Consider the following 20552-nt stretch of genomic DNA (forward strand, 5'->3'; position numbering starts at 1 on the left):
CTGCTTCTGTCAGTAACCCCTCACCCATATTCCTGTAATTCACTCCTATAAAACTCACCGGTGGAGCTGGAGAGATGGCTCAGAGGTTAAGAACAGCTTGGATGCTCTTCCAAAGGTCCTGAGTTCAAATCCCAGCAACCACACAATGGCTCACAACCATCCATAATGAGATCTGGTGCCTTTTTCTGGCCTGTAGGAGTTACATGCAGGTAGAACGCTGTATACATAATAAAAAATAAATATTAAAAAGCTCATTGGTTTACCAACTTTGGTAACTATTGTGGGTACCCTATCTGGAGTGTGTGTTGTCTTCCCCAGGAAAGAAAAGCTTTGTTACACAACGCAGGCAGTTCCTGAGTTGAAGGACAGCTGTTCTACACAGGGACGCCAAGCCATCCACGGTTTCAGTGGACACTCAACCTCCTCTCTCCTGAGAAAAGAAAAATACATGAACAGAAGATAGAAGGGGCCGGAGATAGGTAGTGCACGCCTTTAATCCCAGCACCCAGGGAGGCAGAGGCAGGTGGATCTCTGTGAGTTCGAGGCCAGCCTGGTCTACCAAGTTAGTCCAGGACAGCCAAGGCAACACACATACACACAAAAGAAGAAAAAAGGGCCAGCTAGGTGTGGTGGTACATATCTTTCATCTCAGCACTTAGGAGGCAGGTGAATTCTAAACTAGCCTGGTCTATAGTCTACATAGTGAATTACAGGAAACACACCCCTTAAAAATCACTGGCTTTATTTACCTCATGCGTACAGGTGTTTTGTGACACACTTTTTGTGCACACTTGTTTGGTCCTCAGAGGCTAGAGGGTAGGTATCAGATGTGCCAAACTGGAATTAGTTGTGAGCCACCAGCTGGGGGATGGAAACCAAACCAGGGTCTTCTAAGTATCAACTGCTAAGCCCTCTCCTGCCCTTTTAAAATTTACTTACTTACTTTTGGTTTTTCAAGTCAGGGTTTCTCTGTGTAACATCTCTGGCTGTCCTGGACTGACTTTGTAGACCAGGCTGACCTTGAATTCACAGTGATCCACTTGTCTCTGCCTTCTGAGTGCTGGGATTACAGGTATGCATCACCACACCTGGCCTGATAGTCTTACTATATGTACCCGTGGCTGTTCTGGAACTGGCTATGTAGACCAGGCTAGCCTCAAATTCTGATAGCTCCACTTGCCTCTATGTGCTGGGGTAAAAGGGGTGAGCCCACCCCCAGACTTCCTATTTAATATTCCTCAGAATAAAGAGAACAGCTCATTTTAAACAAGAAGTTTATTTAAACAACAAGACGCTTGACTTGAAGGGAAAACTATCTAGGGTCATTTTGTTCAAGAGTATTTACCCCTACTTAAAGACAGATTGCCCTACATGTAACAGCTACGTACAAAAAAGTTATAAAATTGTCCTTGGTTTTACAATGATAAATGAAAAACATTAAAATTCTCCAATCGAACAAGGTATGCGGGGATTTATGTTGTTGGGTTCTTTTGTTAAAACAATGAGAGAAAAATAACTTACTGGAATATAAAGATAAGAGCTGAATGAGCATGCCACTAGTGGAGAAAGGGGGGGTGTTTTCACAGAACCAGTACTTTCCCCAGACCGTCTCCATCTGATGTCAACCAAAGCAGAACATTGGCCATTTAGTTCAAAAAAGAAAAAGAAGAGCAATATGCTGTGCACATACACCAGTTACTTTATGTACAATAAAGAAATGGGGACAGGGAAATGAAAGAATAGAGAAAACTATACTGTAGTAGTCAGGATGGTGGAACCAAATTGCGGCTTTCTAATTGAGAATGTATTCTTGGTCTATAACAAAATTCTGGAGTAAAGTAGCAGGTTCCCTTTTTAGTAGACACCTCCTGTCTGCTGCTGGAACACATCAATCGTATCTTCGTCCTCCATTTCCAACTAGCACAGAAAAGAAAACAAATTTTAAGACCAGTGAGGAAGAATTTAAAATGTCTAGTTTTCATATTAAATTTACAGAAAACTACATGTCCCATACCACTCCAGCCTTCACTATTATGTCAGGTTCATAAAAAACTACATAAAAACTAATACAACAAACTTGTATAAAACCCCAGCATTATGGAGCCCAAGAAAGGAAAATGAATGTGCTGCCAGCCACGGGCTGGTCTCAAATGCTTGCAATCCTATCTCAGTCTATCAGACATTGGGATTTAAACAAAGTTTTGACTACCCTAATCATCATAATCAAACACATAGCTGCATACACCACACACTTGTAATCTCAGCATTCTAGGAATTGAGACTCTGACACCAACCTAGACTACAACATGATGCCCAGTCTTCCAAGAAAAACAAACTAATGAAAGCACAAAACTGGTAAGTTAAACATTCACCAAAATATAAACTTTAAAAATCAGGGGCCAGGTGTGGTGGCGCACGTCTTTAATCCCAGCACTTGGGAGGCAGAGCCAGGCAGACTGCTGTGAGCTCAAGGCCAGCCTGGTCTACAAAGCAAGGCTAGGATAGCCAAGGCTATAGAGAAACAATGTCTTGAAAAACCAGAAACAAACAAAAACAAAAGCAAACCCCAAACTGCACAGTGATAAATACTGTTATTGCGTCTGCATTGTGTAGAGTTATGTACAGAAGCACACGCACATCTGCATAGACAGGTTGATCGCCACCTACACAGAAACCCTGCTATGCACCAAAGTAGTAGTTGTTGGTTTTTCTAGACAGGTTTCTCTGTGTAACTGCTTTGGCTGTCTTGGAATTCACTCTGTACACCAGGCTGGCTTCAAACTCACACAGCCCAAGTACTGGGATTAAAGTGTACACCAGAACACCCAACTCAAGGTAAAATTTTAAATTGCTCACTTGTTTAATAAATGTTAGAATTTCAAGACTCATTGACCACATAAATCAACAACCCCAATAACAGTGAGGTCTTAACACAAAGGGCAGGTGGGTGTGGTGACCACACCTTTAATCTCATCACTTGGGAGGCCGACTTCTTTGAGTTCGAGGCCAGCCTGGTCTAGAGTTCTGGGGCGCGCGCGCGCGCGCGCGCACACACACACACACACACACACACACACACACACACATCTTAAAAGACAGCACTGTAGAGCCAGGCGTGGTGGCGCACGCCTTTAATCCCAGCACTCGGGAGGCAGAGGCAGGCGGATCACTGTGAGTTCGAGGCCAGCCTGGTCTACAAAGGGAGTCCAGGATGGCCAAGGCTACACAGAGAAACCCTGTCTCGAAAAACCAAAAAAGACAGCACTGTAAAAAGTGAAATCAGCTCTTAACTATCTTTTTTTGTTTTTGTTTTTTCTGAGACAGGGTTTCTCTGTGTAGCCTTGGCCATCCTGGACTCACTTTGTAGACCAGGCTGGTCTTGAACTCACAGAGATCCGCCTGCCTCTGCCTCCCGAGTGCTGGGATTAAAGGCGTGCGCCACCATGCTCGGCTCCTCTTAATTTCTTTAACTATTTTTAAATTTCCTTTTTATGGCAAGCCAGTTGACTCTGTGGGTAGAATGCTCGCCTTGCAAGGTAGTTACCTTACCCTGACAACCTGAGTTTGATTTCCCAGAACACAGTGAAAAAAGAGAAGTGAAGCCAGGTGTGGTGGTGCACGCCTTTAATCCCAGCACTTGGGAGGCAGAGGTAGGTGGATCGCTGTGAGTTCGAGGCCAGCCTGGTCTATAAAAAGTCAGTCTAGGACAGTCAAGGCTACACAGACAAATCCTACATGAAAAAAAAAAAAAAAAAAAGAAAACAAACATACACACAGACAAATTTTCTTTTTTGGTTTTTTCCAGACAGTTTTCTCTGTGTATGTAGCATTGGTTGTCCCCGTGCTGGGATTAAAGGTGCGCATCACCACGCCTGGTTTTAAAAAATCTAATGCAGGTTGATAATCCCAGCTTTTGGGAGGTGCAGAAAGGAAGATAAAGAATTTAAGATCATCTACAAGTCATGTTTGTGCCAGTCTGAGCTACAAGAGCTTGTGTGGAAGGGTGGGCATGGGAGCCATAGGACACATCCTAAAACTTACAAAAGATACAATCATATCTCTTGGACACTGAAAAAAAGGGAATTTAGGCCACCATGCCCAGCCTATGAAAAGAAACTATATGATCTAGCACAAATACACAGTCACCTCAGCATCCCCAGCACTAGATACAGTCATATCTCTATAATACTTGGCTAAACATCTTTTTTTTTTTTTTTTTTTTAAATAAATAAAAAACAGCTGCTAAGATACTGACTTACCACAACTGTAGCATTTATCCTTGGAACCATGGTGCATACCTGTACTGAGTACTCAGGAGGCTGAAGCAGGAGGATTGCAGGCTTAGAAGCCAGCCTGGACTACGTAATGAGATCAGAGCAAGCTAGGCTATGCAGGTGGACCCTATCTCAAAATATGGGCTGGTAAGGTGGCTGAGTGGGCAGAGGTACTTTATCAAAGCCCAAGAACCTGAGTTGCATCCCTGGAGAGAAAACCGGCTCCCCAAAGTCATCCTGAGAGCATATATAAAATGCTCAGTAGATGAGGCAGGCCTTCAACTCACAGTGCTCCTCTCTGCCTAGGACTAAAGATGTGCACCACTGGTGGACTAAAAAAAGTTTTCTTTTCCTTGTTTTTGGTTTCTTGAGACAGGGGTTCTCTGTGTGCCCAGGCTGGGCTCCAACTCACAGTGATGCCTGCCTCTGCCTGAGTGCTGGGATTAAAGGCATGTGGCACCATGCTTGGCCTTCCACGAAGTTCTAAATAAATTTTAGAGGGAAAGAATACAATGATTCAGATAGAGACAACCATATAGAGGGAAAAAAAAAAAAAAAACCCCTCAGTGAGTGCCATCTCAAAGAATTAAGGGAGATTACCTTTTTTCTTTTTTAATTTATTTATTATGTATACAGTGTTCTACCTGCATATAACTCCTGCAGGCCAGAAGAGGGCACTAGATCTCATTATAGATGACTCATATAGTTGTGAGTCATCATGGGGTTGCTGGGAATTGAACTCAGGACCTTTGGAACTCAGGACCTGTGGAGAACTCTTCTAGGTCTGATAATTCTTTATTTTTGGGGTGGGGGAGGGAGAGGGTCAAGACAGGATTTCTCTGTGTAACAACTCTAGCCTTTTTTTTATTTAAAAATTTACTTATTTATTGCATATGAATGCTCTATTTGCATGTACACCTGTATGCCAGAAGAGGGCATTAGATTACATTATAGATGATTGAAAACCACCATGTGGTTGCCAGGAATTGAACTCAAGACCTCTGGAAGAACAGACAGTACTCTTAACCACTGAGCCATCTCTCCAGCCCTAGGCCTGATAATTCTAAGCAACAAAGAATGAAAAGGAACAATACTCTTTGTTTTTCTTTTTCTTTTCTTTGGTTTTGTTTTTCGAGACGGGTTTTTCTGTGTAGCCTTGGCTGTCCTGGACTCGCTTTGTAGACCAGGCTGGCCTCGAACTCACAGCGATCCGCCTGCCTCTGCCTCCCGAGTGCTGGGATTAAAGGCGTGCGCCACCACGCAATCTTTGTTTTTCAAGACAGAGTTTCAGGCCAGGTATGATTGAGGCCGCGCAGGCTTATAATCCCAGCACTTAGGAGGCAGAGGCAGGCGGATCGCTGTGAGTTTGAGACCAGCCTGGTCTACAAAGTGAGTCCAGGACAGCCAAGGCTACACAGAGAAACCCTGTCTCGAAACCGCCCCGCCCCCCCCCCCCCCCCCCCCCCCCCCCGCAAAAAAAAGGAAAAAGAAAAGAAACAAAGAAAGACAGACAGACCCTGGCGGTCCTGGACTCACTTTGTAGACCAGGTTGGCTTCAAATTCAGAGATCTGGCTGCTTTTGCCTCCCAAGTGCTGGGATCAAAGGCATGCGCCACCACCAAGACTGTCTTGGTTTTATTTTATTTTTTTTGAGTGTAGGAAATGGAATTAAGTTACAGAATGACTAATACACAGTAGTACTAACTTAAAGCCATTGCAGTTTCTGAACATATTTCTATTCCTTCCTTCCTTTCTCTTTTGGCCAATTTCACAGCTTTGCTCTCTGAAAAAAAAAAAAAAAAAAAAAAAAAAAAAAAAAGCATTTCTAAAAATAAAACAAAAAGGCTAAAATGTAGTTGGGTTGGTAGTGCCTGCTAACATGTCTGAAACCTTGGGTTCACTCCCTAACACCCGACAAACACAAAATGGAGCTGTGGGCCTGTTATGTCTGCTTTCAGAAGGCAGAAGCAGAACAGCCCAGCACCTCCAAAGCTGTCCTAAGCTATACAAGTTGCAGGTTAGCTTGGGACACAAAAGGCCCTGTCTGAAAAACAAACCAACCTGACCTTACACAAAAAGATAAACAGATGAAGCAGGAACAATCAAGAAAAGAGACATGTTAAAAAATAGGTATATTCCCAGCAGATAGGGGAGGATGAGTAGAGCTTGAATGCAGCCACCCTCCAGGGTCAGGGACAGAGAGACCAATTCTCACAGGACTGAAGCTAAGAACAATATAGAACTGGACGCCTGATGTCCTCCCCTACTACATAAAAATATGCAAACAGATATGAAACAAAATTTTCATAAGCGTAGCGATCTTTACCTGTGCAGGTGTGTCTGTTTCATTGATTGGTTGCCCATCAAACCGGAATCTGATCTGCCTCATCGACAAACCCTACCAAGAAATTAAAAGCAAACAGCACATGATCATTACCCTAGTTTACAGAGTCTAGGACAGCCAAGGCTACACAGAGAAACCCTATCTTGAGAAACGAAACAAAACATATATATATAACCATGAAATTTTGAGGCATTATGAGGATCACCAATATATGCTAACATTTTCCATGCTCTGTTGAGACCTTCAAAATCAAGAGGGTACACACGTTCCTGCAGTAAGTAGTGCCAGCACTTTAAAAGATCAGGAAGTACGAGACCAGCATGGAATACATGAAATCCATCTCAAAATAAAATATACCAGACAAAACAGAGGAATTAAAGCATTTATTTTTCAAGAGATTTCTAAAATCATTTATTTAATTTCTCTTGGTGTTTTTGCCAGCATGCATGTCTGTGAAAGGGTGTTGGATTCTCTGGAACTGGAGTTACAGACAGCTGTGAGCTGCCATGTGGGTTACCGGGATTTGAACTTAGGACCTCTGGAAGAGCAGCCAGTTTTCTAACTGCTGAGCCATTTCACCAGGCCAGCATTTAATTTTTTAATCTAAAAATCCTCCCCTCTACCCCCAAGCAGGGTTTCTTTAACAGCCCTCGCTGATGGGCATGCCTTTAATCCCAGCACTTGGGAGGCAGAGGCAGTTGGATTGCTGTTGAGTTTAAGGCCAGCCTGGTCTACAAAGTGAGTCTAGGACAGCCAAGGTTAACACAGAGAGACCTGTCTGAGGGGAAGGAGGGGAACAGCCCTAGCTGTCCTCAAACTCAGATATCTGCCTGCTTCTGCCTCTGGAGTGCTGGGATTAAAGGCAAACAATACTACACACAGCTACACTAAAATTTAAAAACATGGGTACTGACATTTTATAGCACTTCTCAATACTGGCCACAATCCAAGTGGTAATGTGTCCTATCGCTTCTGGTTATTACTAACACAGATCAGTATCTGCTGATAGATCCAACAATAATACCAAGGATTCCAATGTTTTGGCCTCAACAGTTACTGAGTAGAGATTCCAGAGGTAAATCTTCCAAGTTTGGACAGGGAGTATGGCTTGGTAGGTATAAAGCTTGCCCTGCAAGCCTGGTAACCCATGTTCAATCCTGGGACACAGGTAAAGACAGATGGAACCTAAGTGGGGGATGTGGTGGCACAGCTTTACTCTCAGTGCTGGGGAGGCAGGGGCAGGCAAATCTATAGAATTCCAGGACAACCTCACAACACAGGTTTTTCTAGACAGGGTTTCTCTGTGTAGCCCTGGCTGTCCTGGACTAGCTTGGTAGAGCAGCAGGCTGGCCGCAAACTCAAGGGAGCTGCCAGTTTCTTCCTCCTGAGTACTGAGATGACTGGCATATGCTATCACCATCTGACAAAGGATGACTTTTTTCTTTTGGTTTTTCGAGACAGGCTGTGTAGCCTTGGCTGTCCTAGACTTGCTTTGTAGACCAGGCTGGCCTCGAACTCACAGCGATCCACCTGCCTCTGCCTCCCTAGTGCTGGGATTAAAGGCGTGTGCTGCCGCCACCGCCGCCACCACCCAGCTTCTTTTGGTTTTTTAAGGCAAGGTTCATCTGTGTAGCCCTGGCTGTCTTAGACTAGATTTGTAGATCAGGTTGGCCTCAAACTCAGAGATCCACCTGCCTGCGTATGCCTCCTGAGTGCTGGGATTAAAAGCGTGTACCACTACTGCCCAGCCCAAGAATGACTTTAAGGCAATTCTACCACATCCACCCCAATGTTAGGATTACAAGAGTGAGCACAACACTGTCAGTTTCTTCTGCTCCTTGTTTTATCAGAGCCTTGCTATATGGCCTGGACTAGCCTTGATTTTTGAGATTCTGCTTCAGCCTCCTGAATGTTGAAATTATAGGCTGTGCTAATACATCTTACACTACTTTTCTAATATCTAATATTTGAAGTTTTCATAACATTTTAAAATATAACCATTTAAGTAGAATTCTGTGGTAACAAATTTTAGATAATTTATGAAGATAATAAAACCTCCCAAATGTGTGCTGGAGATATGGTTCACTTTGTAGGGATCTTATCTTGGAATGGATCTCTACCATCACAAAAACTGTGTGGTAAGGTATGCCTACAATCCTTAGACACAAGCTAGGCGTGGTGGCGCATGCCTATAATCCCAGCCCTCGGGAGGCAGAGGCAGGTGGATCGCTGTGAGTTCGAGGCCAGCCTGGTTTACAAAGCGGGTCCAGGACAGCCAAGGCTACACAGAGAGACCCTGTCTCGAAAGACAAAAAACAAAACAAAACAAACAAACAAACAAACAAAAAACCAAAAAACAAAAACAAGGGCTGGAGAGATGGCTCAGAGGTTAAGAGTACTGACTGCTCTTCCAAAGGTCATGAGTTCAATTCCCAGCAACCACATGGTAGCTCACAACCATCTCTTCTGGCCTGCAGGCAGAATGCTGTACACATAATAAATAGATAAATAAATCTTTAAAACAAAACAAAACAAAAACAAAAAAAGTCCTTAGACACAGGACTTTTAGAAACTCAAGGTCAAAGCCAGGTGTGGTTGCGCACGCCTTTTAATGCCAGCATTTGGGAGGCAGAGGCAGGTAGATCAATGTGAGTTCAAGGCCAGCCTGGTCTACAAAGTGATTCTAAGCCAACTAAGACTACACAGAGAAACCCTTTCTTAAAAAATAAAAAATTTCTAAAACCCCTTGGGTGGATATTCAAGAAAGATGCCAGACCCTATTCCCAACCACCTCTTCCTGGGGACTGGCCTCTTGGCCTCCCCACGGTGGGGAAGTGCTCCAGCATGCGTATTCTTAAACCTAGAGTCTAGGACAGTAAAGGCCACACAGAAAAAGCCAGTCTTGAAAAACCAAGGGCGGGGGCTGGAGAGATGGCTCAGCGGCTAAGAGCACCGACTGCTCTTCCAGAGGTCATGAGTTCAATTCCCAGCAACCACATGGTAGCTCACAACCATCTCTTCTGGCCTGCAGGCAGAATGCTGTACACATAATAAATAGATAAATAAATCTTTAAAACAAAACAAAACAAAAACAAAAAAAGTCCTTAGACACAGGACTTTTAGAAACTCAAGGTCAAAGCCAGGTGTGGTTGCGCACGCCTTTTAATGCCAGCATTTGGGAGGCAGAGGCAGGTAGATCAATGTGAGTTCAAGGCCAGCCTGGTCTACAAAGTGATTCTAAGCCAACTAAGACTACACAGAGAAACCCTTTCTTAAAAAATAAAAAATTTCTAAAACCCCTTGGGTGGATATTCAAGAAAGATGCCAGACCCTATTCCCAACCACCTCTTCCTGGGGACTGGCCTCTTGGCCTCCCCACGGTGGGGAAGTGCTCCAGCATGCGTATTCTTAAACCTAGAGTCTAGGACAGTAAAGGCCACACAGAAAAAGGCAGTCTTGAAAAACCAAGGGCGGGGGCTGGAGAGATGGCTCAGCGGCTAAGAGCACCGACTGCTCTTCCAGAGGTCATGAGTTCAATTCCCAGCAACCACATAGTGGCTCACAACCATCTATAATGTGATCTGGTGCCCTCCTCTGGCCTGCAGGTGTGCATGTAGGCAGAGCTCTGTATACATGATAATAAATAAATAAATCTTTAAAAAAAAAACAAACAAACAAACAAACCAAGGGCGGGGGAGCTACTTACTGAGTGTCTGTGGAGCATGTTGAGTGCTGGGAAACAGATCAGTGGTAGAATGCTTGCCTAGTATAACAGTCTACTACTGTTTTATGTAAGGGTACACATGTGCTACAGTGCATGCATGGAGGTGGGTCCCAACACAACTTCAACTTTTACAAGTCAGTGGCTCTCTCCCTCTACTGTGGGCTTCAGGGATTGAATACAATGAGACTTGCAGGTCCACCTCAAAAGGCCCTTTCCCAACATCTTTGTTGACTAATTCCTTAGGGAGATTTCACAAAAAGTCATATTATGTGCAATGAGCAGGTATGGTAGCATACGCCTTTAATCTCAGCACTTGTGAGGCAAACACAGGTAGATTTCTGTGAGTTTCAGGTCAGACAGGTATAACAAAGTGTAAGAATGCTAACATAGTAACTTAAAACAAACCTGGAAGCAGTCTTTTTATTATCACATTATAAAGAAGGCATCAAACAGGAATTAGGATGGCATGCGCTTATAATCAGATTAGCGGGGAAGTACTAGAGTAGAGTTCAAGGCCAACCTGGGCACAAAATAAGGGCCTGTCTTGAAAACAGAAGTGAATGCCCCGATTTTCACATCTTAGGACAGGAAGATTCCTATTTCTGCCATATTACAGTGATAAACAAGTGTGGGACAACGGCCATCTCTAGTGTTGCCCTTGCTGTACTGACTTAGCATGCCAGAGGAAGCTCCAGTAAAGCTTGCGATGACTTCCCAACAGTTGTCCAAATCAGGAGAATGAGCCTGGCTTGGTATTCCAGCCATGAGGAGGAAGAGGCTGAAGGACTGCCTGAGTCAGAGGCCAGTCTAGTCTATACAGTATGCTCTAGGCATGTCTTCTTCCACAGAAAGACCCTGTTTCAGAAGAAAACAAAAACCACCCATACCACAAAGAGAATTTTCTATTTCCTCTTGACACCTATATAACAATTTTCTTATTTAATATACAGTATCCCTAAAGTATAAAAGCAAGGTGTTCATGCTTTACTCCAAAGGATTAAAACTTCCTACTCTGAAACTGGTAGGTAATTTTTGGTTTATTTTGTTATTTTGTTTTTCTGGCTTTTCTTTCCTTTTTTAAAAAAATATTTATTTATTTGTTTATTTATTATGTATACAGCACTCTTCCTGCAGGCCAGAAGAGGGCATCAGATCTCGTTATGGATGGTTGTGAGCCACCATGTGGTTAACTAGGAATTGAACTCAGGACCTTTGGAAGAACAGCCAGCAGAAACTGCTTTTAACTTCTGAGCCATCTCTCCAGTCCCCGTTTTTCCGGCTTTTCAAGACAAGGTCTCTCTGTGTAGCCTTGGCTGTCCTGAACTCACTTTGTAGACCAGGCTGTCCTTGAACTCGGAGCAATCCACCTGCCTCCCGAGTGCTGGATTGAAGGCGTGTGCCACCACTGCCCAGCTACTTTTTTTTGTTTTTTGAGACAGGGTTTCTCTGTGCCGACCAGACTATCCTTCAACTCAAGAGATCCATCTGCCTCTGCCTCTGCCTCCCAGAGTGCTAGGATTACAGGAATGAGGCCCTGCGCCAGATCCTGGGTAGGCCATTTAACGGCATAGTGAATGCTTAGGATACACAATTCTGGCTCCAATCTCCAAAACATGCACACACATTGACTTTTTTGACTGTTAAAAAATTTTTTTTTTCCTTTTTAAGTCTGGAATCTACATGCTTCAGAAAAACCGCAATACCATACACTCAAATTAGTTAAAATTCTCACTCTTTCTTACATGAGGTTTCTCTGTGTAGCCTTGGCTGTCCTGGAACTAGCTCTCTAGAAGAGGCTGGCCTCGTATATGCTTGCCTCTGCCTCAGTGCTTAGAATAAAGGTGTGTGCTACCACACCAAGATTTCTCAAATGTTTTAAGAGAAGGCAATGCCTAAGTGGTAAAAGAAAAAAGTACACCATTTTTCCCTGTGAAAGCACAAGTATATCTCCTTGGGAACTGGTAAAGGAGTCTAACGAGGCGTTACTGGTTTAGCACTAGAATCATATTAAACCTACCTACCCGCGAAACAGTCCCACTCATCTTACAAAAGTAGTCGTGGCAGTATGGTGTTAGCCTATTTTCTACTCCTAATTCGGGTGTGTAAATGGATGATTAAGTGGAAGTACACTTATCAATTCCTCACCTGTCGTTCACAATAGGCTTTCATTAGTTTACTAAGTGGTGTGTGCCTCTTAATCTTAAACTGCACCACAGAACCATCCTGCCCCGCCACCTTCAAATTAATATGATCGTTGTTCTCAGTCTTGACTCCTTCCTGTTGAAAGAAAAATAAGAGTGTAATTTGGAAAATGTGAAACACAAACACCTTTAAAGCAGCAGCAGCAAGCCCAAACACTTCAGAATCAACAGGTTTTTCTTATTCTCTGTCAAACACTGTACAGCTGTTCCCAGCCGCTGATCAGAAAGATGAGAAACCCTGCAGCAAGTGTTACAAGACTGTTACAGAAACACTGATACTAGCAACGGCAACAATACACTTACAAGTCTCGTTCAATTTACTGTTACGTTAAAGCTGGAATTTCTAAAATGGCATTTCCCTTCATGGCTAAAAATTTTTGCTTCCATAAAACCCCGTTGGCTTTCTCTTTTCAAAGCGTTTTAAGTACAACAACAGGGTGTGTGTGGTGTATGAGAAAACCATACATACCTTCTATTTCAAAACTCCTTCCTATCCTTGATAAAGTTAACAAACTCCACTCAATGACCATATCAAACAAATATATCTTAGGGCGGGGGGAGCCAAGCAGCCTCAACTGAGGGATATCCCGATTCTGCCTTTTGCGTTGGCAGATTAACGCTCCACTCCTATTTAGCTGTTTCATTTTAAATTCAGAGCTTATTTTTCCCCTCCCCTTTGCTGTCATGGATCGAATACGCAGACTTCGTTGTAAATCTTCCCATTGATTGCGGCCCCGACTGAACTTAAGCAAAAGCAAACGTAAATGTCCAAGGATTCTTAAACCCGAGTCCCCAAGTAGGTAAGAGTCGAGGCGGGATGGTGCCCTGGAGACTGATGCGCGTCCCCTCATCCGCAGCCAAGTCTCCTGGTGCCTCGGAAGGCGCGTTCTCAAGTTGAGCCCATCATGTCTCTGCTCGCACCTCAGCCTCCAACCACAACAAGCCACATGGTTCCCGCCAGGGTCCGGGTTTCTGGGCGCCCTGCAAAGCGGCGCTGCCCCTCCCCCGCGGGCCACTTGGGCCTCGGGTGGGACCTACTCCGGAATCCCCCATTCTGGGCTGGCCGATCACAGCCCATTGATTCGGCGCAGCCCCCGCCCCAAGAGGGGAAGCCCGGCCCGCAGGACTCCCGCCGCCGCCGCCCCGGGCTCCGCGCGCCCAACGCTCTTCTCACACGCGCCGGCCGCCGCTGAGGAGCCAGCGCGGGGCCGCCCGGCCCGCGGGCCCCCGCGATGCGCCGCCCGCCCCGCGCCGCGCGCGCTCCGAGGGCCCGGGGGCGGGGGAGGGCGGCGGGCCTCCTCCGGCGCGGGCGGGAGGAAGAGAGCGAGAGAGGAAAATGGCGCGGAGCGCCGGGCCTGAGCCACGGCTGGCCCCGTGGGGGGCCCCGGGCAGGCAGGAAAGCCCGCGGCGGGCTTCGGCCGGACCCAGGGCCGCGCCACCCACCGGCCCGAACCCGAGGCGGAGACGGCGGCCCCGAGCTCACCTTGGGTTTCTCGTCGGCCATGGCGAGCGCCGGAGTCTCCTCAGCTGCCGCTTCACAAAAGAGGCACCAGGTCCGCACTGAAGGAACACACAAGCAGCACCAGGAGCGGCAGAAGAAGGAGGCGGCAGCGGTGGACGAGGCGGAGGGCGCGCGCACGTCGTGCGCTCCCTCCCCCCACCCTGCGTGCGCGAGCACGAGCGGCCGGGGCTTCTCATTGGTTGCCGCCTCGCGGGAGCGCGCAACGCTTACATAACCACCCCTCCTGCCCCCCCACGGCCCGCGCCTCCGCCGCCTGGGCCAGGCGCCCGCCAGGCCGGCGGGAAGAGGCGCGGACACGCGCACCAGTCCCGCCGCGGGGGCGCGCCTGGCTCTGGGCGGGGCTGTATTGTCCTCCTTCTGCGGTGGAGCATAATCAAAATGGCTTCCAGCTGGTCCTTGGCGAGGACAAGAAGGCTTGTTGTGGCCTTAGACGTGAGCCTAGGCCGGGGAGGGCGGACCAACTCCACGTGGAAGGGGGAACCTAGATCACAAAAGCAGCAGCATCGGGTTCTGAAACTCTTGTTGAGTAGAACAAATGCAAACCTCTGCACGTCAAACTTCCCAGGCCCTTCATCCTTCACCCTCAACCAGCTTCCCACCATACTCTCAAATCCCTTCCAACCTGTTGGTAACCCTACACTAGCTGAGGAAAAATGTTTCCATATCCACTCAACGAACTCCTTGTTTGTGACCTGTCTCCCAACTCAAGAGAACACAGTCCATCACGGAAAACATCGGACCATAAAGCTTACAGGCCAATCAATCCTTTCCTCCCTTTATTCAGTAAGATCCTCCCCTTCGAAGAAAGTCCTGCTGTCTGTGCTGTGCATCCCATCCTGTGCCTCTCACTTGGCTTTATTATTTCCTGTATCCCTGCATTACCAAGGGAAAAAAATTTTTTTTCTTACACCACAGCCACGATAGTGTTCCTTCTTGGCCAAACAGCTTGAAAAATGCCCGTGACAGCTGTCTCCACCCCCTCAACTCCCACTCGCTTCTCAATCCACTGCAATCTGTTGCTGTCCCCATAGTTCCACTAAAACTCCCTACAAGGTCACCTTTGCTGGATCCAGGAACGTGTCGCGTTTCTCCTTTTGAACTCCCTGTGACTTTGCAGAAAACAAGTTTTTCCCCCCTGTAACCTCAGGCCTGTCCTTTAGCACACTGGAATCTTTTTCTCTATCATTTTTTTCTTTTGTTTTGTTTATTTTTGCTTTGTTTTGTTTTTCGAGACAGGTTTCTCTGTGTAGCTTTAGCTATCATGGACTAGCTTGTAGACTAGGCTGGCCTCGAACTCACAGAGATCCCCTTGCCTCTGCCTCCCCAAGTGCTGGGGATTACAGGTGTGCCCCATCTTGCCTGCTACTTAAATTTTCTTTTGTTTTTTTACAGACTTGAATTTTACTATATTTCCTCTACAAGGAGGTATCAACTCCTTCCATTACCATCGATTTTCTAAACTCAGATCTTCTAACTTAAAAAATTAAAAATAAAAATCCTTGCACGTTAGTGGTAGCTCACTCCTTTTATCCCAGAACTCCAGAGGCAGATGCAGAGGCAAAGGCAGGTGGATCTCTGAGTTGGATGTCACCTGGTAAACAAAAAAGTTCCAGGACAGCCAGGGCTACACACTGAAATCCTGTCTTGAAAAAATAAAAATAGGCTGGAGAGATGGCTCAGCAATTAAGAGCACTGTCTGCTCTTCCAGAGGTCCTGAGTTCAATTCCCAGCAACCACATGGTGGCTCATACCATCTATAATGTGATCTAATGCTCTTTTCTAGCATTTAGGTGTACATGCAAATAAAGCAGTCATGCATAAAATAAATAAACAATCTTTTATTTAACAGAAAGAAAAATAAAAACAACAACAAGAACACAAGTCCTTCATTTGGGCAGAGCCTAGTGGCACTTTTTTTTTTTTTTTTTCTTTTGCATGGCGGCCTGCCTCTTCCTCCCTGAGTGCTAAGACTGTAAGCATGCCCCCACAATGCCAGCCTCATTTTTTTTTCGAAGACAGGGTTTCTCTGTGTAGCCTTGGCTGTCCTGGCCTTGAACTCAGTAATCCACCTGCCTCTGCCTCCCAACTGCTGGAATTAAAAGCGTGCACCACTACTGCCAGGCTTCCCACACCTTCCTAATTTCTGCACTAAGAAGGCAAGATAAGCAGATAAGCAAGCAGGCTACACAGTACTGGAACTCCATCTGTAGACTAGACTGGCCTTGAACTCAGAGACCTGCCTGCCTCTTCCTCCTAAGTGCTGGCTTTGGGCATTTTTTCCCCCCTGAAACATCCAAGTGAGTGGAGTAAATATTCTGAGTACTGAAAACTTTGTGTTTTGTGTACTGTCACAGAGCTTGCAGGGAGTGGACACACTGTCCTGGTCTATGAAGTTCTACTACACCTCAGGTTTTTATTGCAGAACGTGCCTCTCCATCTTATAGAACTGTAGAGACAAATATGTGGTTTAATTCACCCTCATTAGCATGTGGGGCTTCCAACAACACAAAGCTTGCTTAGGTATTACCATCCGGGAGACAGGAATCTCTGTATAATATACCCACCCCCACCAAAGTTATGCTAAACTGCCAAATCACCTTCAGGCAAAGAAGGAGTTTATATAAAATGCATTTTCAAATGAGTGAACTACACGCATTCCAAAAGCACACAAGTATTCTGCAAAATGGATTTGGGGAAGTACTGAAACCACAGAGGCTGGGTGAAGTGGCTCACTGGTTACGGGCTTCCAAAACACCTGGATTCAGTTCAAAATCCCCACATAGTCTGTAACTCCAGTCCCAGGATGGATCCAATAATCTTAACAATCTTTTCGGGCCTCTGAGAATATTCTATGCTCTTGGTGTACAGCATACATACAGGCAAAACACATAAAATAAATTAAAACCACACATACACACACACACACACAGGCACAGACACACAGTGGAGTCTCATAATCCCACCTACATGGTTGAGGCCTGCTTGGGCTAGGGATGCGCTTTATGCCAGTCTAGGCAACTCAGAAAGAGCCTAGCTCAGAAAAGCAAAAGAGAAAATAAAAGAAGAAAACATGGCTGGAGAGGAGGGTCTCAGGTAGACACTTTCCTAACATACCCTGGGGGGACGGGTTAGTCCCCAGCACCATAAAATAAAACACTGAAAACCTTGTGATTTACTGGAGACATGGCTCAGAAGGTAAAGGTGCCTGCCACTGTACCCGTTTCTTTAGAATCCATCTGGTGGAAGGAAGTTGTTCCCCGAGTTGTCATTTAGCACACATGCAAACTGCCCAGATAGACAGAAACAAGGCCGGGCAGTGCTGGCATATGCCTTTAATCCCAGAAATCTAGAGACAGTTGGATCTCTGCATTTGAGGACAGCCTGGTCTACAAAGCAGGTTACAGGACAGCCAGAGCTACACAGAGAAACCCTATCTCAAAACAAAAACAATTAACAGCAACAACAAAAACCACAACTAGGGGTTACAGAGATGGATCCGTGTGTAAGAGTGCATGGTGCTCTCACAGAGGACTGGAGCCCAGCTCCCGACCCTCAACCACCTGTAACACCAGCACCAGGGGAACCTAACAAATATTTTTTCAAGAGGAAGTGCAGTAAGTTTACACAGAAAACAGCAGCAGCAGACATTAACTGAGTGACTATCAAGTGAGGAGAGTGAATCCTTAGTCCTCAGGAAGCCTCTATGATAATCATTTTCATAGAGAAACTGCACATCTTTATCAACTGCCCTGAAGTGGTAGAAACGTTATGGAATGTAGACCTTGTGACTCACACCCCAGACCTTAATTTCCTTCCATAGTAGGCTGCAGAGAAAGAAATGTAAAGAAGCCAGGTAGAGCCGGGCGGTGGTGGCACACGCCTTTAATCCCAGCATTTGGGAGGCAGAGGCAGGTGGATCACTGTGAGTTCGAGGACAGTCTGGTCTACAAAGTGAGTCCAGGACAGCCAGGGCTACACAGAGAAACCTTGTCTCAAAAAATCAAAAAAAGAAGAAGAAGAAGAAGAAGAAGAAGAAGAAGAAGAAGAAGAAGAAGAAGAAGAAGAAGAAGAAGAAGCCAGGCAGTGTAAGCATTGGGTGCCTATTGTAGCAGACTTTCTTGGATCACCAGCTCCCAATAATGACACAGAGACCTTTTATATTTATTATGAAAGCTTGGCCTTAGCTTAGGTTTATTCCCAACTAGTGCTGTTTGTTTGTTTTAAACTAGTGCTTATTTTAAATTAATGTGTTTATATTAATCTACGTTCTGTCATGTGGCTTGTTACCTTTCCTCGGTCTCTCAGTCCCAGCACCTATTTCTTCCTCAGTGTCTGTCTGTCAAGCCTTTCACCCTTAATTCCTTCCCAGAGTCCTTTCTAGGCCTAGAAGTCTCACCTTCCTCTCCTGCCTTTGCTATTGGCCGTTCAGCTCTTTTTATTTTGTTTTATTTATTTATTTATTCATTTATTTTTGGGGGGTTTTCAAGACAGGGTCTCTCTGTGTAGCCCTGGCTGTCCTGGACTTGCTTTGTAGACCAGGCTGGCCTTGAACTCACAGAGATCCGCCAGCCTCTGCCTCCCAAGTGCTGGCATTAAAGGCAGCGCCACCACTGTCTGGCAGCCTTTCAGCTCTTTATCACACCAATCAGAAGGTGTTGGAGAGAATGATCGCAAAACACGATGCAGAACAATACCAAATTGCAGGCTGTAATCAGATCTCTGCTAGTACAGAGATCAGCATCTGACTGTACCAAGAGGCCGTTCACAAGGCGCATTAAAAGGTCACTCCAACATCTCCCCCTTTTAGTCCGATAAAAGGCTCTTTCTCTAACATCAATAGACTACATTCAATAAGCACAATTCCAGGGCTGGAGAGATGGCTCAGTGGTTAAAAGCACTGTCTGCTCTTCCAAAGGACCCGGGTTCAATTCCCACTCACCCTCATAGCAGCCCACAACTGTCTATCATTCCAGTTCCAATGGATCTGAAACCCATACACCAATGCATAGAAAATAAAATAAAAAACAAAAAGTAAAACAAAAATAAAACGAAGAGGCCAGGCATGGTGGCCACTCCCCTTCAGACGTGAGGCATCACCTGCACTGATGGCTTCATGATCCACATGGGCAAGATGAACCAGGTTCACCAGGTGGATGAGAAGAAGCAGGTAACAGTGGAAGCTGGTATCCTCCAGGCATGGCACGGCCTTGTCGAATCTGAGAGTGGTGTATGATGTGACACTTGCTGGCATCATTCGGTCTGGAACACATAACCCAGGGATCAAGCAAGGCCCTGCCCCTGACGGTGGCTGATGGGACAGCTCTGAAATGCTCTCAATCAAGCAATGCAGATGTGTTCCAGGCTGCATGGGTACACCTGGGCTGCCAGGCGTCATTCCCATGGGCAGTCTGCAGTGCGTATCACAGTTCCACCTGCCGGAGACAGCCTTTCCTTCAGCCCTCAAAGAGGTCCTCAACAACATGGACAGCCACCTGATTTCGTCACACTGAGAACATTAGTCTCATCTACCAAGACCACACTGACAATCCCCCCCTCCTCTGCATCTAACTGGTTTTGGGACTGTGCCATTGGGGTCTACCTCCTGGAGTTCTTGCTCTGGATCAGCACCTACCTGCCATGCCTGGTGGGCTAGATCAACCGGCAGAAGAAGAGCAGCAACCTCAGGTGCGAGGCCTTCACCTGTGAGTGTCACTTCAAGCAGCATGTCCAAGACTGGGCCCTGCTGGAGCCACAGGTAACGCTGGAGGCCCACTACCCAGTGGAGGTGCGCTTCACCCAAGGAGATGGAATCCTCAGGAGACCCTGCTTGCAGGGGACAGCTGCTACTGGAACATCGTTGTGTACAGGCCCTATGGCGAGGACGTGCCTTGGCTGGCCTCAGAGCTTCATGAAGAAGTTTGGAGTCAGGTCCCACGGGGCAAAGGCCTACAGCTGCACCAGAAAGGACTTGGAGAAAATGTACCCAGCCTTTTGCAAGTTCTGTGACAACCGTGAGAAACTAGAGCCCACCGGAATGTTCTTTTTTTTTTTTTTTTTTTTTGGTTTTTTGAGACAGGGTTTCTCTGTGTAGCCTTGGCCATCCTGGACTCACTTTGTAGACCAGGCTGGCCTCGAACTCACAGAGATCCACCTGCCTCTGCCTCCCGAGTGCTGGGATTAAAGGCGTGCGCCACCACGCCCGGCCTGGAATGTTCTTGAATTCATACCTGGAGGTGTTCTATTAAAGCAGGACCGGAAGCAAGCTGCCTCACCCCCTCACACTTCTGTTGCCTTAGGTGGGTGTGGCACAGAGCAGTGTCTCATAGGCACAATAGAGGGGTGGGGTGGGGGGTGCACAAAGCAGTGTCTCATAGGCACAATGGGCCCGCCAACTTTCCTCATGACCACAGAGAAAGACTGGACCCTGGGTAGGGCCTCTCTGCTCCTTTCTCTGGCATCTTTATAACACTCCAGGCAAGATGTGGCC

At 46.1% G+C, this 20552-nt stretch overlaps 1 protein-coding gene and 1 pseudogene across 1 annotated transcript; one reads left to right on the plus strand and one right to left on the minus strand.

Annotated features, from left to right (window-relative positions):
- Window positions 1–1257: 1257 nt before the first annotated feature.
- Sumo2 (small ubiquitin like modifier 2) lies at window positions 1258–14194 on the minus strand. Its single transcript, XM_051159036.1, has 4 exons — window positions 14027–14194; window positions 12488–12619; window positions 6601–6672; window positions 1258–1917 (listed from the first exon to the last, which is right to left on the minus strand). Exons 1-4 carry the CDS (start codon window positions 14045–14047, stop codon window positions 1855–1857), a joined length of 288 nt encoding a protein of 95 aa, XP_051014993.1. The 5' UTR covers window positions 14048–14194; the 3' UTR covers window positions 1258–1854.
- Window positions 14195–14443: 249 nt separating this feature from the next.
- Window positions 14444–20310, plus strand: LOC127200822 (L-gulonolactone oxidase-like; annotated as a pseudogene).
- The last annotated feature ends 242 nt before the right edge of the window (window positions 20311–20552 follow it).

Source organism: Acomys russatus, chromosome 16 (assembly GCF_903995435.1).
Source record: "Acomys russatus chromosome 16, mAcoRus1.1, whole genome shotgun sequence".
Lineage (NCBI taxonomy): Eukaryota > Metazoa > Chordata > Mammalia > Rodentia > Muridae > Acomys > Acomys russatus.

Coding starts and splice junctions, on each gene's coding strand:
- Sumo2 (XM_051159036.1), bottom strand. CDS start 14,047: ATGGCCGACGAGAAACCCAAG. Junction 12,620..14,026: donor TGGCCGACGAGAAACCCAAG/GTGAGCTCGGGG, acceptor TTCTTTCAACAG/GAAGGAGTCAAGACTGAGAA. Junction 6,673..12,487: donor AAGCCTATTGTGAACGACAG/GTGAGGAATTGA, acceptor ATTTCTTGGTAG/GGTTTGTCGATGAGGCAGAT.